Source organism: Asterias rubens, chromosome 1 (assembly GCF_902459465.1).
Source record: "Asterias rubens chromosome 1, eAstRub1.3, whole genome shotgun sequence".
NCBI classification, from domain to species: Eukaryota; Metazoa; Echinodermata; class Asteroidea; order Forcipulatida; family Asteriidae; genus Asterias; species Asterias rubens.
The window spans coordinates 15,868,205-15,887,630 of NC_047062.1; the positions used below are offsets into that span (position 1 = coordinate 15,868,205).

Consider the following 19,426-nt stretch of genomic DNA (forward strand, 5'->3'; position numbering starts at 1 on the left):
GGATGAAGACAGAGGCCCAGTCTATCACGCGCACTAAGGGTGCGTTCGATTAGCTTCCCTGTGTCGACCCCGAGGTGCTCACTCGGGTGAGCCCCTGACAAGAGCTAATCGAACGATCACACTCGCCCTCTCGTGGTGACGCCATGCACCTCGGGTCACCCCAAGTGACCCACTCCACAAGCAGGGCACTGGGGGATGACCCGGGTGAGCTCCTGGAATGACGTCAAAGCTATTCTAACGTACCGAGGCAGACCGGGGTCGACCCAGGGAAGCTAAACGAACGCACCATAACTCGCTAAATGACGGAGGTTGGTTACAAGAGGGCGCTGTTTGTAGCGGCTATCCTCAGGACGACTAAAAGCCACGATCAAGAACTTGGAACCAAGTCTAACCGGAAGCTCAATGTGTTACCACAAGTTTTCCAAAGTAAATTTTAAGTGAACTCCTTGAAACTAAAGAAATTAAAATCTTATTGACTGTTTTATGAAGAAGCCTACACCTTTGAAAGTTGCTTTTATGGTTGTAAAAGCTTGATCTTTTTATCATGTTTTTCACATCAAATTGAACTTGATTTATTTTTTGTTAATCCGGGGGCCGCTCATACTAAATAGGCTCTTTTGTTGTTTGACTAACGCTGGCTTGGCGGTCGGGGCACCGTACCCACGAAAAACAGCAGGCTCTCCTATCAATCGATGATGTCATCGTCAGCCAATCACCGTGAAGGAAAACCATGCTGTCTAATTGTGTTTTTTTTTTCTTCATAACTGGAATTTTGGACGACCGATGGAAATCGCTGTATCCTGGCTGGACTAGCTACGATCCGGTCTCGCTTTTAACATTTCCAGGTAGATCATTAAACAACATCCATGTATACTATTTGGGGACTGTTGCCGACATTGATAACGGGAAAATCTGCCGTGTTTTGTGGCTTGTTTTCTTTCTTTTTGAAGCCATTTTTTACGTTCAAATTTATCTTTTTAAATTTGTAGTTGCACCGATTTTTTTCCATAAAAAAACGACAGATATGCTCTTCATTCCAATTTACTTTTCAGAAAAGGCCGAAAAGACTGAATTCCAGAAGCCCTTCTGACTAATTAATTATTCATAACGAGGTCACGCACGAAAAACCATAAATATTTTGCAGATAAAAGGAAATGATTGTTTGTGTGTTGCGGATTGGCTGACCACAGTAGTCGACCAATGGTCGACCAGCCTGGGTTCGAGTGCAATAATGGTCAACATTTAGTTATATTAATCATCATTGTGCACACTTGAACTTGGCTCAATCCCCCACAATGACGTCACACATTAAAACAGGTGTTCTGTATACAAGTTTTATTATCAGTACTGTTGCAGTTAGCTTATAAATGTGTTCAACATGCACTAGAGACAAAGTTTATTAACTTCGGGGTCCTGTTTTATAAAGCTGTTATTTATCATAATACCCAATTTATATAAGCAGAGACAAAGCATGCTGAGCAGAATTGGGTTACCAGTATAAAATTCCAGGTAATGCACATTACTTATGGGTGGTTCCCTGCAAAGTTGTGTTTGACAAACGAATCTTTAAAGCATTTTTATCTGCTTAACAGCTTTGTGAGGCGGCACTGGTCTTGGTTGTGCACGTTGGTGTCCGTATAGTCTTGGTCCAAGACGTTACAGTCTCAATACTTCTGGATCTTGATCACAGTGTTAACCGTCTTCTGCAGTTTAAATGTGTCCTTTAAGCACACACTGAACGCGGTGAACCAAGACTATGGTACCAGATGGAAGGATACAGTGATCAGAGAGTATTGTTTACCGATTGTATCCGTTATAGAACAAACATTAAAGTAACACGTTGCCTTGGATCGGTCGAGTTGGTCTTTGAAAAGCATTTGTGACCGTTTGTAATAAAATGCATATGATTAGAAAGATGTTGTAAAAGTAGAATATAATGATCCACACAAGTATCACTCGAAATTGCATGGTTTTCCTTTTACCTCGTCGACTAACGCCATTTATGCCCGGGGTCAATTTTTTGACTCGCATATTATGGCCGACCGTGTTAGTTCGCAAAGTAAAAGGAAAACCACGCAATTTCGAGGCCAATGTGGGTGGATCATTGTATTCTACTTTACCAACATCTTTCTACCCATGTGCATTTTATTAAAAACGGTTACAAACGCTTTTCAAAGACCAACTCGACCGTTCCAAGGCAACGTGTCCCTTTGACAGAATGATTTGCCCCTTAAAATATTAAAAGTTAAATTCAAAGCTACCATTCTATTTATCTTGCACAATAATTCCTTTAACGAAGCAATAAACCACAGCGAAATTTACTGGCTAAACTTAAACAATACTTTGATTTGAAACTTTACTAACTAACGTGGGACATGAACCAGTGGCCTTCGGATTATAGTACCGGCGCTCTGTTAGCGTGTGGTAGGTGCCCATTTTCAGAAGTGCGTAACGAACTATCAAACGGTCAATAAAAATATTACAAACAAATTTAAATAGCATTCTCGTTTTAAAAAACATTGCTCAAGTACCTGTTTAAAAAGAAGCTCTGGATATAAAGTGGAAGCAGGAAATGTATTAATGTACTTTAAATAATCTTGACAGTTTGGAGTAGGCCGCTGGTCTTATAGAGAGGGCCATTCTTTCGTATAATGAATATACATTGTACAATTTCTATTCTAAACATACTTGTTACGTGGATTGTAACGGTGGAAAGCATAATTGCGAAATGGTTTCGTCGGATGAATGGATAATCATTTTCTAGAACTGAACTGAACTGTTGAAGCATTGCTCAAACCATTCCTCCATGCTCAAACAGCCGTTATTAATATTATGTTATAAACAATATGACAAAATGACAATGCCCACTAGAACATGGACCAACTCCTTCTTAGTTAAAAGGATTCTGGTACTTTTCAAAATGCCCACAGATTTACATTAGACGTACACGAATTGAAGGTAATGATAGTAGAAAGCTTCCCTTGAAATATTACTTACTGAGGTGCTGTAGTTTTTGAGAAAATGAGTAAACCAATGTCACGATAATAATTTTCGTTTCCGTTTTAGCATGGAAACAATATATTAACCAGTTATGATATCATACCATAACATACTGTGTAAGTTTAATGTTAATCTGTGGACAATGTGTTTTGTGTTAGAAAAAAGTGTAGACCCTGTAAATGGACGTTGAATCCAACACTTTCGTTCTCGAAAAATCTCCACATGAAACCCGCGGATAAATCATTTAATTTCTATAGTCTGACCTGACCTGACCTGACCTAACCTGACCTGAACTGAACTGAACTGAACCTATCCAACCAATAGAATATTCATATTGCAACGCGGCAAGATTTACAAGATGGTTGCTTCAAAAAAAAAAAGGAAATGTGAACAAAACAACAACCAACGGCGAGCCTAAACGCAGAAATTCTACCTCAAAACCTCATTCCCTTTTCAATCAGTTTCCTGGACTGGGCTGAAGAGCAGGAGCAGCATACTGAAGTGCCCGGATGAACTCCACCCCTACAGCCGTTTCGTTATTCGGCGGCATGAAGATGACGACATTACATTTGGTCTGCCATGGAGGAAGGAGTGTACCCAGATTGATCACTCCGACCAAGTTTGTTGATGATGAGATGTGAGGCGACAATTCCCATTCAGCCTCCTCCTGAATTTACAAAGCAAAGTCAAAGAGGGACATGATCTATTGGTAATCACCCAAAATACTAAATTGTTAGCATAAAAACGTACTTGGTAACGAGCAATGGAGAGCTTTTGATTATAAAAACATTTTGAGAAACGGCTCCCTTTATATAGTACGCAATGTTTTTGAAAAATAAGTAATTTCTCACTAAAATAATTATTTGAAATTACTTTAAAAGGAAAATAAAATGAATTTTAAATGGTTTCAAGGCATCTGAAAGCACACAATCAAGTCGAAATTTTCACAGGTTTGTTATTTTACGCATATATGTTGAGATACACCAAGTGAGAATACCGGTCTTTATGCTTACTGGGCAGCAACACAGGACGCAAGACGGTGACGGTATGACGCCTTTGACGGTTGTCGACGAAGTACCGCTGAACACCGAGCTCATGTCGACACCGCGAATGTCTGCTAGTTGAATGCTCTCGTAGCGGCAAGTACTGGTTTTGCAGCCGGTAATGGACAGGGTCACGCATTTGCGATTTCCCAATGGCTGTGAAGATTCGCTCAACTGCATGCCTGATAGAAATAATGTACCACAACAGTAGTCTGTCACTTAAAAGGGAAGATACGGGAAACGCTGGTTGTTCAAAAACTTTAATAGCAAATATGATTGTAATATGTTAATCTACAAATAATTATCTGCGTAGGCACTGAAGGTTCCAAGGCACTACTCAAAATGTTTGTTATTTAGTAACAAGCAATGGAGAGCGGTTTATACTATAACATTGTGAGAAACTGTGATAATTTCTCACTCAAAGACTTCAGCCCTGAAGCCTTCTTTAGGCATCTAAACGCGCACATTATGTGCATCAAGTGTTTTTTTACTTCTAATATTCCCCCTTCAACTTCGATGACCAACGAGTCACAATTTTCACAGATTTGTTGTTTTGTAGATCAAGTGAGAATACTGGTCTTTGACAATTACCAAAGGTGTCCATGCCTTTATAAAGCTAAGAAAAACAGTCAGTCACGCCCACCTGTCGCGTCTCCCGTAGAGAGAAGAAGCAGTCGCTGATTTGTCAGGTAAATCCGACCCGCAGTCATAGCAGGTTTGGGCTGCGCAGTCACTCCCTGTTGCGAATCCAGTATGTGTTGAAACTCCACTTTACTGAAATCCAAAAAGTTATTTCCTGTGAGCCTCTCTCCTGTAAACATAACCCCTGCATGAAAAAGAACAACATGTAGAATCAGTTAATTCAATTTACCAGATTCGGTGTACCATTGATAAAGACAGGAATTTGGTCTTACATGTACAAATGATGCTACTAAAGGCAATGATTTCATTGGATAAATTGCAGTGACGTAAGATTTCCATGTGACATGATTGGTCCAAGGTTTGTCAAATCGCACTTACGATTGTGTGCGAGCAGCTTGTGAATGTTGTACTTGTTCTGCTCATAGGTCATTAATGGCAATACGTATTAATCGAAATGCCTTTGAATGAAAAACACGTCAAAGGTTTATGAAATCAGTATGAATGATTTAGTTAGAAAACGAATTTGACTTTTTGGCCTAACAAATTCTTTGATTACCATTGTTAAAGATCAAATAAACTCGATTTACATGAGCTCCGAAAGCAGTTTTAAGTTATTTGTTAACAAACCTTATTCATCTGAGCAGAGGTTTATGTGTAGATGTACGTGTGACTGACTGCGAATCTCAATGTGAAATGGTTGCGAGGTCAAAGGTACAACGGACAGGACCCGACCAGGAATGTTTGCCAATGACACGAGTCCCTCACCGTGAATGAAGATGTATGTAATATAATTCACCTGTGTGGGAGTTTCAGCTTTATATAGTCGTCAAGTTGTTGAGGATAAAGAGAAAACCACTGAGCAATGTTTTCAGGAGAGTCGCGTAAATCCGTTGCACATGCTAAATCAATTTTCGTATCACTCAGACTAAAACAAATCGTTTTACTTATTTCTTAAAAACTACAACCCATCTCAGCAAGTAATAATTTGAGGGGAGTTTTCTACCCTCATTACCGTCGAACCGTGTAAGTTTAATGTAAATATGTGGGCTTTTGCGTTTTGTGTCGTAACACAAGTATCGATGCATACAACAGTAATAGTACAAAGAATAGTAGCTAACCTCCAATAAGTTTGCTGTATTTGTCTTCATTACTCTCAAGACCTTCCGGGCGAGCGTTACCAGCAGTTGCTATGACATTTCTCAGTCCGTCTAGGACCGAACTGACTGCTCGACTCTCGCTACCATATCGAAGTTGCAGGTTTTGAAGAACGGACCAAGATGTCGGACTAAAATTGAACGCAGTAAGTTCATCTTGCAGTGATCTCGCAAACGGGACCTGAAAAGTGAACCATCTCAAACAAGTAACTCATATCAGAGAAACAAAACATCGAAAGTCCGCGGTCAAATTTGGTCAAAGTATTGTTTTGCCAACGTTTGGTCGTCCTGTCAATGGGAGACTTTGGAACACTAGGTGGCAGCAGACTTAAAAGGTAAATTTGCATTGTTTACGTAGTTCTGAGCATGCGCACATTACCAAGAACAATAGATTTTACCTGGTTAGTCTGCTGCCACCAAGCGTCCCAAAAGTCTCCCATTGGTCGTAGCCTATGGCGACGGTGAGACAAGAATCGTGAAAAACGTATCGTGCAATGATTACTCAACAACTGAAATGGGACATCAGATCGCCCGCCCGGTCGCACCACTACCAATCGTGGGGTATGGACCTTTATCGCGGCGTGGTCATCTTGATTTTACTCCATTCCAACTCATTGTACCAAACTGAGGATGGACGAAATAATAAAGTGGTGCCATGATGGTAACAGCCGCGTGATAAAGGTCAATAACAAACAACAACGTTGTTTTGGCAAAATCAGATTGTAAAGGCACGGAAAGGAGGCCGATGCTCTTATTAAAAAAGGACGAGCCAAAGTATTCACCAAAATACTCAAGAAAAATCCATACCATTATAAAATTTCCTGCACATGAACGGATTTTATTCCACCAATCAATAGCACTCAATACAAATAGCACAGTACAGTCGATTATGATTGTGAAGGGCAAAAGTTTCCAACACGAGACTACATAATACGAGCTTACAATACCCGATTCATATACCCCTAAAAATGACAATAATAATAATAATTCTCTGATCAAAAAATTGACGTAAATACAAACATCACTCATAGAGATATAGGTTATGACCCCTCCCAGCATAGTCTAGGTTCCTAGACCATTGGTGTTGCGTGGTCACACACAACCAACGTTCCGATTATGCACGGCAAAAACTGCACACGCTTGTAACGAACGAACGCTAGCGGGCGCTCTGTTTCTCTGATTTCCTGCGCTCACTGTGAGCACAGGACATGGGGAAATCCGGAAATCAGAGAAACAGAGCGCCCGCTAGCGTTCGTTCATTACAAGCGTGTACAGTTTTTGCCGTGCATAATCGGAACGTTGGTTGTGTGTGACCTAGACTACTCCCAACATGACATGCTCCCAACAAAATATATATAAAAACATTTTAAAAATACGGTATGTGCTCTCTAATGCTCATGAAAACTATTGGTTTATACATCGATTTATAGGCCTACTGCTAACAATTTCAGCACGTTTTGTAATTACACTAATGAGTATCAATCAATTTTAATCAATCAACACACTTAAATCATCCACAATAGGCAATTTCATCAATTGGCCAGCTTCCTATTTAAAGAAAATCCGTATTACCAACGGATGATCACTATTTGCTATTTTTGCTATTCCCACCGAAAATACTTTTAAATTAAAAACTGTGTTTCAGGGCTTAATTTCATAGAGCTGCTTAAGCACAAAATGTTGCTAAGCAAAAAAATCATTGCCTAGTAAAATCAGATTATCGGTCAAGACTCCACGCAAACAGTTAAATACCAGACACAAGCAATGTATATTGCATGAAATTTTGGCCAGTAACATTTGTAAAATAAGCGAGCTATTTTCGTGCTTAAGCGAATTTTGTGCTTAAGCAGCTCTATGAAATTGGCCCCTGGTCAGCAAGCACCTCTAATTTCATCAGGCTTGCGAGCCATACAGTGGTTAAGTTCACTTATGGGGCATCACTGGTTTCATTAAGGTACATAGTTATGTTAATTCGATTAATATCTGAGGCAAAGTGCCGTTCAGAAAGTCTATGCACAAATTGGAATAATTAAAAAGTATGCTAAAAAACTAGGGAATTTTCATGGCAAGATAATATGGAAAAGATAATCACATTGGGCAAAACACTGTCTGGCGGCACGGAATTCTGTTGCAAGAAACAATATCGATATTTACCTGTTGAAGAGGCATAAACTGTGGTTGGGTAACCACTGGCATGGTTGGTTGCCTTGGGCCTGTTGGGCCGACACCACGCAGTCCCGCTCTTGATGACTCTCCAAAGTTGTTTAAACTCTGAAAACAGTGAATTATTAGATCTCATTGTGTAGTAATAATTGCGAGAAACATAATGATATTACAGGCTTACTTGCTTAAAAATTTTCCCGTATTAAAGGCACTGGACGCTATTGGTAATTGTCCTTCTCACTTGGTGTATCTCAACATAAAAATAGTATACAAATATTGAGTGGCTCAGAGTGGCGAAGCCGAGTGAAATGAAACAGTCCAAATTTTACCGAGCGATAATATTCCTTCCATTCCACGATTTAAAGCCACTAAATATTTGTTTTATATAACTGACAGATCCTTGTCATTTAATGCATTTTAAAAGTATAACATTATGAAAAATCACATAAATTACTGACAACCAAAAATCATGTAGCGCCGCGTAGCGGCAACAATGCACAAATCGGATCACAACCTTTTGCACAGGTGCTCCTTTGTTTTAGCAGCGGCGCGGTGGCGCCATACTGCTCAAAAACATTGGGAACAAGGATGATCCTAACTGTTGAATGGGAAATGCTATTCCCCATGGGCGAATAGGTTTTTTTGATCGCCAGTGCGGATGGGAGTAATAGTGAATGTCACGTGAAGTAAGAAAAAACACCCGTGTCACACAAAGTTGTGTGCTTTCATAATGCTTGATTTCATCACCTCAAAATCTAATTCTGAGGTCTTAAAATCTAATTCGTGAAATACGTCACTTCAGAGGGAGCCATTTATCACGATGTTGCCAAATACTATCAACCTTTTCCACATACTCGTTACCAAGTAAGGTTTTATAGTAATAATTGAGTAATTACCAATAGTGTCCACTGCACTATGTTTGGTAGTTTACTCAACATAATTATGTTATTGCGTGAAACATTTGGCATACGTTACCGTGCTTCTGGTAGGATCTCCCAACAAAAAAAAGACACCATACATTGGGACACAGATTGAGCTGTGTTATTTTATGCACATGTTGGGATACACGAAAGAGAATACTGGCATCTGACAACATTTTACCAAACGGGTCCAGTGCATTGAGACAATGCAAAACCCGTCCCTTTATAAAAATGTACTTAAAATAATATTCGGGTTTAGAAATGGCTACCCAGGGTCCTCATTTCTACCCGGAAATATTAGTCCATGAAATGCTTTACTTTTTGAGAAAACGGTAAAACAATATAAATTCTCGTTAGCGAGAATTACGGATTTGTTATAAACACATGTCATGACACGGCGAAACGCGCGAAAACAGGAGTGGGTTTTCCCGTTATTTTCTCCCGACTCCGATGTCTGATTGAGCCTAAATTTCCACAGGATTGTTATTTTATAATTTTATATAAGTTGTGATACATGAAGTGTGGGACTTGGACAATACTGTTTACCGAAAGGGTCCAATGGCTTTATTAAGTAAACAATAAAATAAAATGTATAAATAGAAAATAAATAGAAAAACGAACAATAATACAACATTCTGGAAATTTGTATTTTTCACCTGTGGCTGCCACGTGCGAGAATAGTAATTTTCTAAATTGGTATAGTTAGACCCTGCCTGTATTTTTACAAATTGTAGCTTAGAAGAGTCAATAATATTGTTCACACATGCTCCTTGTTAACACCCCTCTCTACTGGTCACAAACATAATCATGTGGATACGAACCGTCTGTGGCCCTTCCGACTTCTCGTCTGCTTGAACAAGTCGTTCCCGATCAGCCATGGTTGGTATAATGGTGGTTGCAGAACCTTGTTTTATTCTTCCGAACTCATGCCAGACAACCCTTTTGACCTCATGTACAATGTACATACGTAGCCGTATTGGTGGTGGCCCTGAAGGGACACCGCACATCTTACAACGGGCACACAATATTGCGATGTTGGTTGTTCCCCTCCTGATACAAAAGTGCATACACTTCGGGAATCCTTGGTTTCGTTGACAGAAAGTATGATTATGATAATAATAACAAGAATAATTAATATTACAGGCATTAAATATGCGATTTGCAATGTCCTCTCATGACCACCATAGTTGGGGTTTTCCAAGCGCTTCGCAATAATGTGCACTCAATGTCATTGGCCGCCATTGTATTGGGGGTTTCCCCGAGCTTCCAACAGCAACTCGCACGCAATGTCAAGTTCCTTGTCCACTTGTACTACCACCCCCCCCCCCCCCCCCCAGCTATTATTATTATTGCTGGTTTATTGTAAAAACATCTGTTTGACGCAGTCCAGAGACTGACTAAAATACAGATTTACATTTTTGTCTAAAAACAAATTTAAGCACAGCAGAATATTTATACACAAGAAACATTACAAATTTAAAAGCAAAAGTCAAAAGAGACGAGATAAAACAAAGACAATACTATTCGCAATATCACTTCGCACGCTATTTCATCCCACCATTTTGCTGAATTTCCGCGTTGTATCTTTGGTACAATCTTGCAATGTTTATGAATATTATAGTAAGGACAGCTTTAAGCTATTGGTAATTATGGAAGTATCCCACCAAAAAGCTTCAGTATTTCTTGTGGACTCCATGCATCGGACATAAAAACTCAATTATGAGCATTCTTGAGCCCTCGAATAAGAACAACTGTGTGCACTCCCACCTGAAAATGTCGTGTAGGCGTATGTAGACTTTATTTTCCGCCACCGACATTAAAAATCTGTGGGTGATTTTTGTTTTTTGTTGTTTTTTACTCATTATGTACGTATTTACAACAACAACAAAAACCTATGAAAAGTTAAGTTTAAACGTAGGGGACTATAAGCTTTCAATTTCTGTCTTTTGATTGGTCCGCCTCCAAGTGACGTAGTTTGTCAGTCACGCTTCGATCGTCTGCCGCGGCGCATAATGTTTGCACTTGTTGTTTCAATCAAAACATGCCGGTCGAAGTGGTAGCCTACTTAGTACTTCTCGTAGCCGCCGGGCTCTGCACTCAATGCTGGTTATGGCGGTCATCCATCACGCGTATAATTATGGGTGCGTTCGTTTAGCTTCCCCCTGGGTCGACCCCGGTGTGTGGCGGTTCTTTCATCAGGACGAACGTGGGTAATTATCTGCACACGTTCGTCCTGGAAAAAAAAAACACCACACACCGGGGTCGACCCGGGGAGGCTAAACGAACGCACCCAATAACGATCGGTGTGACGTCAGATGATCAGGCTACCTTCGTGGACTGCTGGTCCACTCTTAGTCTTGGTTCAGGACTCTCCTGGATTTGTAACAAGAAAGCGCGCTATCACCCCCAACGCGCTATCAACCACGAACCGCTATCACAGGAGAGTCTTGGAACATTCGTTAAATCTCCCCCCAAAATCGGGGGGAAACATAATGCGCGTGCGTAGGTTTCCCGCAGAGCCCGCCCCTTTTTTTTGGGGGGGGGGGGGGAGATTTAACGAATGTGCCAAGACTCTCCTGTGATAGCGGTTCTCGGGTGATAGCGGTTCGTGGTTGATAGCGCGTTGGGGGTGATTGCGCGCCCTGTTGTGACAAATCCAGGAGAGTCTTGAACCAAGACTAGTCCACTCTATGTCCACATAAACAGTCTTGACCGTAGGGCCCAGGTAAAGATAAACATGCAGCGAGAACGTGTGATTATAGGTTTTAAAAAAATTCCTTCACGTAAACCGCCATCTCGCCAAAGTGTTTTTCGTTTAGGCCCCATCATGAGATACATGCATAGTTGATCCTGTTGGATTTGATTATCGATACAAAGATACTTGCATGCTCTCTAAATGGTTCAAACATCATGCAGCGTTAAAAAAAGCTTCAACGTTCAGACACCCAAACTACTGTCTAAGAGAACGGGCCGATTAGCAGTCGAGTCCTCCCATTTTGGCCGGCCTGTCAGATGCAATTGTGTCCACCATGCAATACTGTCCGCTTCGGACACTTTTGCATATGCAATCGTGTCCGGGGCTATGCACTGAACTTACGTACCGGTATATGTGTATATGCAGCAAGAATATTCACGTATTTTATGATTGCAGCGAATATCCAACGGCCGAACATTTCCCATGTCATTCATGGCATGCACTTTAGCTTGTAAAAAAAATGTTGAACGTGTTCCGTCGACCACCAAAGGCGGTTAATTTACTGCTACGACGGTTTTGCATGGGGCAGACACAACTGCATATGCAAATGTGTCCGAGCGGACACAATTGCATTATGCAGCGGCTTCCGGGCGGACACGATTGCATACGCAAAACCGTCCAGCGGACATTATTGCATGTGCAATAATGGACACCGGCCCTCTGTACAAAATGTACACCCCGTTTTGCAACGCTTGGTGGCGCTATTTTCGATGAGAAATTGTTGGCGTGAAATTTACAAAATAAGAACTGTCGCCAAAAATAGCACCAGAAAAACTAGTGGTTAAATTCATTTTACTTGTTTGTCAGTCATGATTTGAAAGTCGGATCTTTCTCAGACGTGTACAGGTTTGTGATGTTGTGTTCTGTTCGATTTAGAGAAAGCTTTAATCTTTAGCTTGCTGAGGGGGTAGCACTAGATAGCAGGACGTCGGTCGCCACGTTGTCGTTGATTGCAGTAAAACTTTACATAACAATTATAATTATATAATACAATTGAGCACACATTGCCACTGTCCTGGGCTAGCTGTTCGCTGATTTCAAGCCTTGGTAGCCGAGTAGCATGATGATGTTTTGGCCGAGTGGTTGTGTGTGCAGAGTGCAGACAGTCATACCTTTTTTTATTTAAAATTATCAATTAAAGTAGCTGAGTGGTTTAGTGCACTACCACTTGTGACTTGTAAGTTCTACTTACTAAAAGTTAGGCACAAGTTCTGTGAAAATTGCTACTTTTAGTTGGAGCAGTTTTTGATTCTGGTTTATATATAAAAGTCACTTGACTTGATTCTTCTTCTTCTTCCTTGTAAAGTGCAGCCTTCAAATGATTGAAGATGTACGCACTGCGTGTGAGCCCATGGGTTGACTTAGGCAACAGGAATTTGTGTCAGGTGCAGATAGAATTATGTACAGGTGCGAGTAAAAAGGCTGGAGGGGGGTTACTTCAGTCGGGGGGTCCCTTAACACGGGTCCACCGCATGCTGGGAGGTTGTTCCAGTCCAGTTACAGTGATTTTAAAAGTTCACTTTTTATGAGGCATCCTTGTTTTCACTACCACAAATATATAATAATAGTAGTGATAACAATTGTGTTTATAATGATTATTATGATTCAGTTTTAGGGTCATCACCAGTCAACTCGATGGATGTTGAAATAAGACATTAAGAGATGAAGAAGAGTCAGCAAACACTATTGCATCACTTCACGTCAAGAGCAACCACATCCACATCTCAAAATGGTTAGTTGGTCCTGAGGTATACTTGAAGAACCCTGCAGCCGATTTCATGAAACACTAGGATTAATCCTAGAGCTAGGACGAGTAGCGCGTCCTAACTTAGGATGGGTTCAATGCGCACTAATGTTTTCGGATACGGAACTCAACTCATCCTAAAACCCGAGATTAATCTTATTAGTTAGGAAGAGTTTGGTGAAATCAACGGCTGAGTTTCTCATCGGAATAATTTAGATTGGAAGGAACTTGTGCTGTTTTGTTAATAATCAAGAAAGTTATTATTCAGGGTATACCTTTGATAATTACTCCAAAACCATAACAACTTACTTGTTAAAGAGCACTGGAGATCTGTTGACGTTATAATTTTTTTTTTTTAAATGACCGCCTTTGAAATAATGTAGTTTAATAGAAAGAGGTAATTTTTCACCCACTTTCAGGCATCTGTAAGCACATTCCTATGCAACAAGTGTGTTTTTAGGCATTATTTTCAAATATTTTCAGCCTTGTCCCTAAACAAAGTTTACATTTTCTTTGCCTCATCAGACGATGTTGCTCAAGCCAGAAATCAGCCCCAGGTCAACCTGGATGACCTCGACAACCAGATTTTTGATGACGATATGTTCCTGGCAGCCTGCCAAGACTGGGAGGAACAAACGCTTGCAGATCCTCGCAATGAGGGCAGTGTTGACAGAACAGGTCAGGGGTCAAGAGTTTCCCTGGAACAGTCCTCCAGACCAGCGGGTCATCAACAGCCTGTCATTCCTCAGGCAACTCAGTTGGAAGACCTTCCCGGGTTCGATGTGTCAGCTGGTAATATCTGGATCTACCCGACGAACTACCCAGTGAGAGAGTATCAATTCAACATCGTACAGCGGGCTCTGTTCAGGAACACCATGGTGACTCTACCAACAGGATTGGGTAAGAGTTGCAGTTTAAAGCGTAGAATGCCTCCTTGGTAAAATTGCATACTGATTTGATTTATAAATTATTTCATTACACATCACACAAGTTGGTAAGGTATTGCATTCTGCTCTACGTGGATGATACCCATGACTACATCCTTACGGACTGTGAAAGTGCTAACCCTGATTCAGCCACAGGAGTAGGTGGCTCCTAGTGGATGATACCCATGACTACATCCTTACGGACTGTGAAAGTGCTAACCCTGATTCAGCCACAGCAGTAGGTGGCTCCTAGTGGATGATACCCATGACTACATCCTTACGGACTGTGAAAGTGCTAACCCTGATTCAGCCACAGCAGTAGGTGGCTCCTAGTGGATGATACCCATGACTACATCCTTACGGACTGTGAAAGTGCTAACCCTGATTCAGCCACAGCAGTAGGTGGCTCCTAGTGGATGATACCCATGACTACATCCTTACGGACTGTGAAAGTGCTAACCCTGATTCAGCCACAGCAGTAGGTGGCTCCTAGTGGATGATACCCATGACTACATCCTTACGGACTGTGAAAGTGCTAACCCTGATTCAGCCACAGGAGTAGGTGGCTCCTAGTGGATGATACCCATGACTACATCCTTACGGACTGTGAAAGTGCTAACCCTGATTCAGCCACAGGAGTAGGTGGCTCCTAGTGGATGATACCCATGACTACATCCTTACGGACTGTGAAAGTGCTAACCCTGATTCAGCCACAGGAGTAGGTGGCTCCTAGTGGATGATACCCATGACTACATCCTTACGGACTGTGAAAGTGCTAACCCTGATTCAGCCACAGCAGTAGGTGGCTCCTAGTGGATGATACCCATGACTACATCCTTACGGACTGTGAAAGTGCTAACCCTGATTCAGCCACAGGAGTAGGTGTCAACATGCCTCTGGTGGCAGAAGAACCATCTCTACCCTAAAAAGTACTATTTAACTCTGGGTGGAGAGAAGCAAATCAAGTTTTAGTTTGTCTTGCTCAGGGACACAAGAGTCACGACCAGGACTCGAAACCACTCTCAGCTGAGCAGAAGCACCAGAGCTGGAGTTTGGTGCTCTTATCTGCTCGGCCACCACACCTCATGGGTATAGTGCATGTCACCTGTTGCTGTATGATCGAATCCAAAATAACATTCTTTAACCCCGCAGGGTAATTCTAACAATCTATGTTACTGGATGTTGTTTTAATTGTTTGTCTCGTTAGGCAAGACCTTTGTGGCAGCGGTCGTCATGTATAACTTTTATCGCTGGTACCCTGAAGGGAAGGTAATCTTCATGGCACCGACTAAACCTCTGGTGGCCCAGCAGATCGAGGCATGCTACAACGTGATGGGCATACCCCAAACAGACATGGCAGAAATGACAGGTAACTGTTAAGGGGTTTGGGTACTTTTTGTAGCACAGAACGAAATGACCACTGATTTACATTAAACTTAAACAGTTTGAAGAAAGCTTCTCTCAAAATTTTACTAGCTGAGGTGCTGTAGTTTTTGAGAAATGATTAAAACAATGTCCCCGAAATAATTTTTGTCTCAGGAGAAAGATGTAAATACTGGTAAAAACATCCCCTTCTACATCATGAAGTTCATGATCCAGAATGTTGTTATTGTGACTAATTCTTCTTTCCCCAACTTCTTGACATTGTAGGTAACATGCCCCCAGTGGAACGAAAGAAGGCGTGGCAAAGATGTCGCGTTTTCTTCCTGACCCCGCAAGTCCTGATGAATGACCTGAGCAGAAGGGCGTGTCCAACTCAGCAGGTTAAATGCCTAGTCGTCGATGAAGCACATAAGGCATTGGGTAACCACGCATACTGCCAGGTATTAACACAATTAATCATTATTATAATTACTATTATTTATTTTCTTAAACATTTTTGGTAATAAAACTGGGATGCCTTATATGCCCGGTTCATACTTCCTGCAAATTCAAAGCGAACTTTGACCTAACAATGCCGATTGCGCAGCGAATGTCTCGCAGGAGTTGAGCACATTTCAACTGGTGCAAATTATTTGTTGCAAATGTGTGACTCCAAAATTCATATCCCATTGGTAGGAAGTATTAAAGGGGCTTTATAAGTGATCTTTAGCTTCCAAGCATGAGGAAATCTGTAGACAAGGGTGCTTGCAATAAAAACCAGAAACACTGTGGCTAAAGGCAGTGAACACTATTGGTAATTACTCAAATTATTATTACCATAAAACCTTACATAATAATGAGTAATGGGGAGAGGTTGATAGTATAAAACATTGTTAGAAACGGATCCCTCTGCAGTAACAAAGTTTTTGAGAAAGAAGTAGTTTTCCACGAATTTGATTTCGAGACCTCAGACCTAAGGAATTTGAGGTCTCAAAGTCTCGAAAGCACACAACTTCGTGTGACCATGGTGCGACAAGGTTGTTTTTTCTTTCATTAATATCTCGCAAGTTTGACGACCGATTGAGCTCAAATTTTCACAGGTTTGTTATTTTATGCATATGTTGCGATACACCAACTGTGAAGACTAGTCTTTGACAATTACCAATAGTGTCCAGTGTCTTTAACGCCTGCTCTCTCTTGATGTGTTCTGGGTTCTTTAAGGTGCACTACTAAATCTTGTACACATGATCAACTATGGCTTACTGTCCCATCCAAAGGACAAAGCAATTATGGTAAAGTATTTTGCTCAAGGAAACAAGTGCCATGACCGGGACTCAAATACACATTCTACTGATCAGAAAAGCCAGAGCTTGAGTCCGGGTTTCTTAAGCGCATGGCCTTGACACACAACTAGTTATTGCCCCTGCACCACACCCTTACCCCCCTACAGCCCAAAGAAAACGAAAATCAGATTACAAAATAAAAAGCCCAAACAATTCTTATAAGAATAATGATTGTTATCATTCTAATATACTTCTTTTTCACCAAATACAATATAAAACTAGAGTTTGAGACCATCTGAACATTACAATTTTTGTTATTAATGTTTGAAATTCAGGATCTCTTATAACTTATTTAAAAAAAAATACCTTGTGTTGATAACTGTAAACAGGTCATACGGGAATTGTATAAATACTCATCTGAGTTTCGAGTATTGGCTCTCAGTGCTACACCAGGAAGTGATTTGAAGGTAAGATCCAAAAGAAAATTTTTGTAAAGTTACTTTTTGTGGTTTGTTGATTGTGGGAAGCTGTGCTTGAAAGTGGGCTATGGTGTTTGGCCCTAGGGCTAATTTATGCAGGCAAACTCCTTCTTTGTGGATCAATAATGCCAGTATACTTACATGTATTGTTTTGGGAACTGTTTGATTGTTTTAATCCTCAAAAGGTCACGTTTTTAGCTATCGCCAACAATCTGGAGCGATTATGTCCAAGCAGAAAGATTAAACCTTAATAGGAACACACAATCTGAGAAATGTTTCTGACAGTTATTCTTCTCAGATTGAAGGAACACGTTGCCTTGGATCGGTCGTGTTGGTCTTTGAAAAGCGTTTGTAAGGGTTTGTTATAAAATGCATTTTCGCGTCAAGTTTGTGTGGATCATTGTATTCTACTTTTAAAAGATCTTTCTATCCATATGCATTTTATAACAAACGGTTACAAACGCTTTTTATAGACCAACTCGTCCGTTCCAAGACAATGTGTTCCTTTGAAGCTTTGGGACAGAAACTATGTAAAACTGATACATCTTTACATATCACATTACTTCAAAGTACTGAATAATGTTTCTCACAATACTTTATACTATTATAAGCTACTGTAGGCTTCAAACCAGAGGTTTTGATTGTTGCACAAAATAATTTGTGTGCTTTCAGATACCTCTGTAGTCTTTTATTATTTGAGTGAGAGATTATCTCTTTCTTAAAAACTACGTTACTCCAGAGGGAGCGGTTTCTCACAATGTTTTATACAATGTAAACACCACTCCACTGAGACAGCACTTGTCCTTTAAAGGCAGTGGACACTATTGGTAATTGCTCAAAATAATTATTATCATAAAAGCTTTATTGATTGCGAGTAATGGGGAGGGGTTGATGGTATAAAACATTGTGAGAAACAGCTCCCTCTGCTGAAGTAACATAGTTTTCGAGAGAGAATCAGTTTCCACGAATTTGATTTTGAGACCTCAGATTTAGAATTTGAGGTTTCGAAATCAAGCATCTGAAAGCACACAACTTCCTGTGACAAGGGTGTTTTTTCTTTCATTATTATCTCGCAACTTCGACGACCAATTGAGCTGAAATTTTTCACAGGTTTGTTATTTTATGCATATGTTGAGATACACCAAGTGAGAAGACTGGTCTTTGACAATTACCAATAGTGTCCACTGTCTTTAAAGACTGACCCAGTATATAATTGTTTTGATCTCCGCCAGGCCGTCCAACAAGTTCTGACCAACCTTCTCATCTCTCATATTGAGATTCGTTCTGAGGAGTCCATCGATATTCAACGCTACGTCCATGAGCGCAAAGTGGAGAAAGTTGTGGTCCCTCTGGATGATCTCATGAAATCGTTCCGAGATCGATACTTGAAGGTGAAATACATGTATGCCACTTCCTTGAGCGGAGTCTTTTATAAAATTACTTACTGAATCCTCCTGTAAGATTAACCGAATCTTTCTTTTCTTCTTTGTTTCTTACAATAATATAATCTTGTATACTGCCCTACTTTGTTGAGAGAAGACCTTAGAATTAATAGTCATGCCCCAAATGTTGATTGTTTCACATTGAATTTTAGACCAAGTAGACCAGATACCAGACTTTGCCACATGTTCATTGTTTTAACCATTGTTTTTATACAGGTTATACTACATGTTTTAAGATCCCTGTGATTACTGCCTTTAAATTTGACGCAAAACAGTATTTCAAACCCAACCATAGATGTACCTCTTCCAAGAACTGCAAATTAAAGGAGTTTGGAAATGTTTTGAAGTTTGAGAGACGCAGTGTCGCACGCAGAATCTTACACTCCCGCCCCCTCTCCTGCCTTCTTTATTAAAAGAGTACAAATACATGTATAATCGAGGTTTGCTCTGAACTTTTCTAGTGGCTGGCCAGCAGAATTAGTTAGCTGGTCAGTGTACTTGTACGCAAGCTTT

General features: G+C 40.6%; 2 protein-coding genes across 5 annotated transcripts in view; one reads left to right on the forward strand and one right to left on the reverse strand.

Moving 5' to 3' along the window:
• Positions 1-2,170: 2,170 nt before the first annotated feature.
• LOC117294843 lies at positions 2,171-9,882 on the reverse strand. Of its 2 annotated transcripts, none has more exons than XM_033777382.1 (6): positions 9,744-9,879; positions 7,994-8,110; positions 5,804-6,020; positions 4,687-4,869; positions 4,014-4,225; positions 2,171-3,667 (listed from the first exon to the last, which is right to left on the reverse strand). In XM_033777382.1, exons 1-6 carry the CDS (start codon positions 9,798-9,800, stop codon positions 3,458-3,460), a joined length of 996 nt encoding a protein of 331 aa, XP_033633273.1. In that variant the 5' UTR covers positions 9,801-9,879; the 3' UTR covers positions 2,171-3,457. The 2 variants fall into 2 exon arrangements, with proteins under 2 accessions (XP_033633273.1, XP_033633283.1); XM_033777392.1 differs by having other exon boundaries at positions 3,575-3,667; positions 3,998-4,225; positions 9,744-9,882.
• Positions 9,883-12,409: 2,527 nt separating this feature from the next.
• LOC117294580 (Fanconi anemia group M protein homolog) overlaps positions 12,410-19,426 on the forward strand; it is a 28,575-nt gene continuing 21,558 nt past the window's right edge. For 2 of the 3 annotated variants that reach the window (XM_033777054.1, XM_033777072.1), the window contains exons 1-7: positions 12,410-12,523; positions 13,287-13,409; positions 13,947-14,321; positions 15,555-15,716; positions 15,998-16,170; positions 17,382-17,459; positions 18,704-18,862. In XM_033777054.1, the coding sequence (XP_033632945.1) occupies positions 13,340-13,409; positions 13,947-14,321; positions 15,555-15,716; positions 15,998-16,170; positions 17,382-17,459; positions 18,704-18,862 (1,017 nt within the window). In that variant the 5' untranslated portion in view covers positions 12,410-12,523; positions 13,287-13,339. Of the gene's footprint in view, positions 12,524-12,590; positions 12,633-13,286; positions 13,410-13,946; positions 14,322-15,554; positions 15,717-15,997; positions 16,171-17,381; positions 17,460-18,703; positions 18,863-19,426 lie in introns of those variants that run through there. The other variant, XM_033777062.1, reaches the window with a different exon arrangement.

What these genes read in the sequence shown, in the direction of transcription:
- LOC117294843 (XM_033777382.1), bottom strand. Translation starts at nt 9,800, where the DNA reads ATGGCTGATCGGGAACGACTTGTTCAAGCAGACGAGAAGTCGGAAGGG. An exon ending in AGTCGGAAGGGCCACAGACG is followed by an intron (nt 8,111 to 9,743) that starts GTTCGTATCCAC and finishes CACTGTTTTCAG; the next exon opens with AGTTTAAACAACTTTGGAGA. An exon ending in AGTTTATGCCTCTTCAACAG is followed by an intron (nt 6,021 to 7,993) that starts GTAAATATCGAT and finishes TTCACTTTTCAG; the next exon opens with GTCCCGTTTGCGAGATCACT.